The sequence below is a fragment of the Anneissia japonica genome, unplaced genomic scaffold, assembly GCF_011630105.1.
Source record: "Anneissia japonica isolate Jap-2015-1 unplaced genomic scaffold, ASM1163010v1 scaffold288265_len830512_cov201, whole genome shotgun sequence".
Taxonomy (NCBI): domain Eukaryota; kingdom Metazoa; phylum Echinodermata; class Crinoidea; order Comatulida; family Comatulidae; genus Anneissia; species Anneissia japonica.
Genome location: NW_022752171.1, coordinates 654,830 through 660,881, shown reverse-complemented (window position 1 = coordinate 660,881; position 6,052 = coordinate 654,830). Strand labels below are relative to the sequence as shown.

At 37.0% G+C, this 6,052-nt stretch overlaps 1 protein-coding gene across 1 annotated transcript; it reads right to left on the bottom strand.

Moving 5' to 3' along the window:
• Positions 1 to 805: 805 nt before the first annotated feature.
• LOC117122166 (zinc finger MYM-type protein 1-like) lies at positions 806 to 4,847 on the bottom strand. Its single transcript, XM_033267673.1, has 2 exons — positions 4,342 to 4,847; positions 806 to 4,215 (listed from the first exon to the last, which is right to left on the bottom strand). The coding sequence occupies exons 1-2, from the start codon at positions 4,582 to 4,584 to the stop codon at positions 2,284 to 2,286; spliced, it is 2,175 nt and encodes a 724-aa protein (XP_033123564.1). The 5' UTR covers positions 4,585 to 4,847; the 3' UTR covers positions 806 to 2,283.
• Positions 4,848 to 6,052: the final 1,205 nt, after the last annotated feature.

Genomic DNA, 6,052 nt, shown 5'->3' with positions numbered 1-6,052 from the left:
GTAGGCTACACACTCATCAACCGTATTGTTAGTATTGCTTAATTAATAGTTAGTAAATGGTAGTATGTTCTTTGCACTGTGAATTGTCCTTATTTTAATGATGGAGTTATAATTTCGGAACTGTTTTTCCAGGAGTTCGGCCGTCATAACATTACGGCAATGTAATATTACGACATTGTTGCCGTTTTCGCCACATATCGATACGGTTGCGTCTTTGCCACATTACGACATTACTGTGGTCTTCACCACAATACAATATTAAAATTACAATATCTGGCTCACTCTATCAATAGGTTGGTACGTTCCAGTCGCAATTGGTCTATGATACTTAATCATTTAAAAACATAGAACAGAACAATATGTTATGTAATGACCAGGTGTAAATCACTGAACATGTATAGTGCTGTCAAATATTCATTTATGACAGTGATAATAATTACATGGTAAAGGTCCTGTCATCACATTCACATCAACACCTAGTTTGCATTTCCAACATTGCTGCTTCTCACATTCCCCCAATTACTCCCGACTTTTATCTTTATTATCAACATGTACCTGAAATGGGCATTTTGTGTCCATTTTTTGTCAGCCCTGCACTTCTGCTGCATTTGTTTTATGTTTACATATTTTATGGCATACACGTCAAGTCGGAAGAACATGATACAGACCCTGCAATTTGTGCGTATGGTCACGGTTAAATATACTAAGGCAATATACTCTACTGTACAACTATTAATGATTATACAGATATTCTATTTTGTTTGCAAAATAAATCCATACAATACAAAAATACATTGTACCCGAATACCAGAATGCCTATTCAATCATTCCAAACTATATCTGTACTTCACTATACAGTGTATTAATGTGCTGCAAAAGTACAAAACTCTGCAACAGTAGGCCTACAGTGGTTTAAATGATCGTAAGAAATAACATCATCGTAGGCATCACTACTGGCATATATTGTTATGTACATTATTATTTCCGTCCCTTGTATACATAAAGGGCAATTGCATTCAATTTGCCCACGAGACCGAACTTGATGTAATTGGCTCTATATCATCGCAATTATGTATGAAGTAACTGCAGCACTTAAAATGTACAATGGTCATTTCGGTACCCGACCCACCCCGGGTTTTAATCGTACACATTTTGCATACATATTACATGATTATTTTGATGTTGCTGTACTCTGAGGTCAATCGGGCATCGTAACAACCAACCGACTGCACACTATTTCCGGTCCCACAAAACTACGACACACCAAACGCATGCAAGCGTACTTCCTAGTTCCTTACCTCTGGGTTATATTTATTGAATCAATGAGCAAACGATGGCCAGTTGTAAAAAAAGTTCCTACAACCGGGATACGAACCCAGGAACTTCTCTGTCTATGAAGACGCCGCGCCTCTCAACAACTGTCCACTGAGGCTTCATTGAGAAACAACTGATCTTTTTCATTTATTTAGGCTTTGTGTAGTTGAACAGGACTAGCTCTTGGTTGCTTTCATTCGGATTTAAATCTCAGATTTAAGGTGAAGAGGAATCTGCGATTGTAAAAATATGTTTTCCCCAATCAAGATTCGAACCCAGAACATTCTGCTGTCTATGCAGACGCTTGTAACCAACTTGGCCAATGATTATAGAGCAACTAATCAGGGCCGTAGCCACGAAAATTGAAGTGGTCAGGTTGTTAGCGAAGCGAGCACTGAGGCTGCCCTGGGGGGAAAAAGCTATTTTTACATTGTATAGACCAAGTTCAATGTTTTGTAATAGTAATCTAATAAATAGTTAATTAATTTTGTTTATAAAAATATGTTTTAAACTACCATTAGCGCTAATGAAGCAAAATAATAAAACACTTCGAATTCAAAACAGGCAGGTTTACTCAAGAGAAGATTGTTACTCACAGCATTGTTGTTATTTTAGTATTAGGCCTTTTGACATTGACAAAAATGTAAGATTAATCCTATGAACGAAAAATAATATTGCTAATACAGTACTATATGGTACACTTTCAATCGATACTTTATGTATTTAAGGGATGTGCTTAAATGGAAAGCCTATTTACAGTGTATATTTATTTATAGGAATAATGTTGCATATACTACAACTACCAGGAATAAATATACAGATGAAGGCATACTTTGTTCCTTGTCAATTGACTAAGCAATTTAGTAAAGAAATTAAAATGCTGAACAATGACAGTATACTACACTGGGTAAAAATATGGAGCCTGGTACAACATGCCTATCTTTAGTGTACGTAGGCTACATTTTCCGATTATTTAAATGTAGCAAATACATTTTTCCTGGTTTCATTTTTTGCTATATACTCATTGGCAATAGTCTTTAAATCCAGCGAATCACAGAGATCTTGATGGTTATGTAGAATCATCAAATGATTTAACCGGTCCTGTTCCATTGTGCAGCTCAGATAGGACTTGATACGTCTGAGGGAACTGAATGAAAGCTCAGATGTAGTATTTGTAGCAGGGAGGATCAATAATAACTGAAACAGGCGGGATGCCGTTTTAATCAACATCATTTGAGAGCTAGATAAGGTTAACATTGTTTTCCTTATGTTATTAATGGATGGGGCTTCCTTTCCTACAGTTGAATCGTAGAGTTGATGGAGAGTAATCAGTTCTGCTTTCAACTCGTCTTTGTCAAAATCATCATAAAAGAATGTGCATACTTCATCCAATTCATGACTGAAGCACTCCCCGACACATGCTTTAAACAAAAGTTGCTCGACCTTCGAGAAGGTCTTAAACCCTTTCTGGTCAAATCTGCTTTGGATGCTATTTAGGGCATGATCAAATGCTTCAAAATACACACGTCTGTATTCATCCTTAACAGATACAGGAAACTCACCAGGAGCACTGACTTCTTCGAACCACCTGGGAGCTTTCCTTTTTCTTTCAAGATGTGGTTCATCAACATCGAGTTGGCATCTTAGCAGCTCAAGACTTTCCCAAAACAAATTAAAACCATCAGGATCTGACTGAATTCCTTGAAGTGTTTTCATAGTTAGCATTGCTACTTCATGACCTTCGACACTGGATAAATTTGGTTGCTGTAAGGTTTGACTAAGTTTGTCAGTGTGACGTAAAATTAATTCTGACAACACAAGCCCGAACAAAAATTTAAACTTTTGCATTTGGCTTTCCACTCCACGAATCCGGGCCTTCATCTCAGTGTCAGGTGTAGCACACAATGCAGCTTCCCATAAGAGCTGTATGCTGTCATAATTTGCAAGGATACTGGCAAGATCTCCTGCACACACGGTCCACCTTGTAGGGCATAATGTTTGTACATTAGGAGTATCACTGACGAGTTCCTCTTTCAAATCACGCAACATAGCCTCTCTTTTTGGGGAGAACTTGATAAATTTCAGCAGTTCATAACAAGTATCCAGACAGTCTTTCATAGTCTTTGACTGCTTGATAGTCTCACCGACTGCAAAGTTGAGTGCATGTCCATAACAATGCATGAAGACAGCTCTGGGCTCTATTTTTTGTATCATTGTTGCTACCCCAGCTTTTGCTCCTGCCATATTGCTGCATCCATCATAGCATTGCCCACGAAGTTTTGTTAGAGGAATCTTGAAGAGTGTAATTGTATCTTTTATGGCATTAACTATGCTTTTTGCATTAGTGGCAGAAAGGTAATATAGCCCTAAACACTCCTCAGACACGACAAAATTGTCGTTAACCCATCTTATTACCAATGTAAGTTTCACTCTATTGGATCTATCAGTATTTCCATCAGCCATGACTGTGAAGAACGGGGAGCTGTTGATCTGTTGTAGGATTTGCCTAAGAACCTGATGAGCCATTAATTTCAGCATTTCATTTTGATTCTCTGGTGATGTGTGTTTGCAAGCACTTTTATGAATCCACTGAAGAATATCCGGTTGGTCGTCTGCTCTTAAAGTAAGTAGTTGTATTAAATTAGATGACGCATCACTGCCATCTCCTCTCAAAGCAAGTCCTTGTCTGGCAAGAAAACGGATACTTGAAAGTATCAGTAGAAGCATGTCCCTTGCCTTTTCTTTTTGCACACTGTGAGCTCCATTTTGTAGCTCTCCGACTTTCTTGGTTGCCTTTGGCAATGTTAATACCACTTCAACTGCTTTTCCATGAGTTTTTGATTGTTGGTGCTTTCTAAATGTAGTCGTTGCATCTTTCCAATTAGAAAAGCCCTTTGTTACCTTTAAATAAATATTATTGTTATTAGTTTAGTCTGCTAAAACATAGCAAGTCTGTGTTTTGTTTTTGATAAAAAAAAAATCATATTAAATTTAAATATAAAACACAAATTTATGTACTGTACTTACAAATGCACTAGCCATACTGTTGCTAAACTTGAGTTTCACTTGCTTTACAGCTGCTACACATGTGTGACAAAACACAACATCTTTCCCCTCAACATAATGCAAAAATGGCCAGGTCCTGAACCACTGGGATTGTGCTGAGCACATTACAGGTTTTGCCTTTCCAAATGATCGTTTAGGAAATGAAAAATCAGCTTTAGGGTGATGAGGTTCATTTGGAAGAACATTATCGTTTGAATTCGCCATCCTACTATAAGCCTTCGGTATATTTTACTCGATTAAGGTGCCAACAAAAACCTAACACACACGCAGCGTGTCACAACCGCATGCGGAAAACGCAGATAACGCTGGATGAGTCTAGTAACAGTACGGTATGTTAACCTCTCCTTCATAGTCCTTTATGGCCTAGGCAAGTGTAAGGAAATCAAGTAGTTTTACCTACTTGCTGGGTAAAGGCGAAGCCCACACAGACACTGAATTTCAACGGAAGAACAAATGCATCCTTGTTTTTTAATCTGTATACTATCATTACCCGTTCACCCCAGAGTTCACAGACTTGCGGTTCCTGAGTTATGCCAAGAGGAAGTAGGTTGAGTCAAGCGGAATTTAGCACTTTTCCCTATTCCTAATCAATTAACCTCTGGTCTGTCAAAAAGTGGTCAGGTTGAAACCTGATCAACCGTACCCCCTGATCAACCGTACCGGTGGCTACGTACGGCCAATCACTGATTTTTACAGGATTCTTATGCAAATACGTAGAAAGAGATAAATTTATACAAAACATATAATGTATAGGTATGACGAGCTGAAATAGTATTTTTCTTTTGATTTTCATCTTTCTTTCGGAAAATAAATACATGGTGCAGTACATATTCTTCATAGCTCAATTAGTAACAGAGGCCTAAAATAACCATAAATACTATAGCAAAAGCAAATCTTTACATTAATAATAATTTCATCCATCTACAATAGAGAGTGGATGATGGATGAGCAATGACGTTTGTATGTGTGAACAGACAATAACCAAATTTCAAAAGGCATGACATTGATAAGCTTTTGATTTCTGATTGAAACAACAATGATGACAAATTGTAATTGCAAGTAACGTTTGTAAGTAGGACATCACTGCAGCATTGTCAGATGCGATTTACTTCGTAACCAGCCGATGGCGTTATTGACCCATTTAAACTTCCGCACGAATTCAAGCATTACTTACTTTTTATCCATAACTCCACGTTTGTATGCTCAAAGCTAATTAAATGAACTAACAAAGGTGAAAACATCGTGATAATTCAAATATCAGTTTCATAGTAAATGAACAATTAAAAAAATTCATTACTGTGAGGCATCTTAGCTTCCGATTAGATTTCCAAATTAAATTTGAATTAAAGAGAATTTTAATTATTATTGATGATGTTGTAGAATAGAAATTGAAGCTACAGGCCATCAGAGAGCAATGAATTAAAATCACAATAATATACAACTTTGATCTATCGCGTTTATTTACATAATTTCCGCTTAACCTTCCAGGGTTCTCTCTATGCTACCGTACTTCAGCACCATTATACTGTAATTAATGTATGGAGGGGTGACCTACTTGAATGAATCGTTGGTATACCAACATTCATGATTTCGTGATTAAAATTTATATTAAATCCTGTGATCCTGTGATCTATAAATTAAACACAATTGAAATTGGTATTTTAGGCTTCAT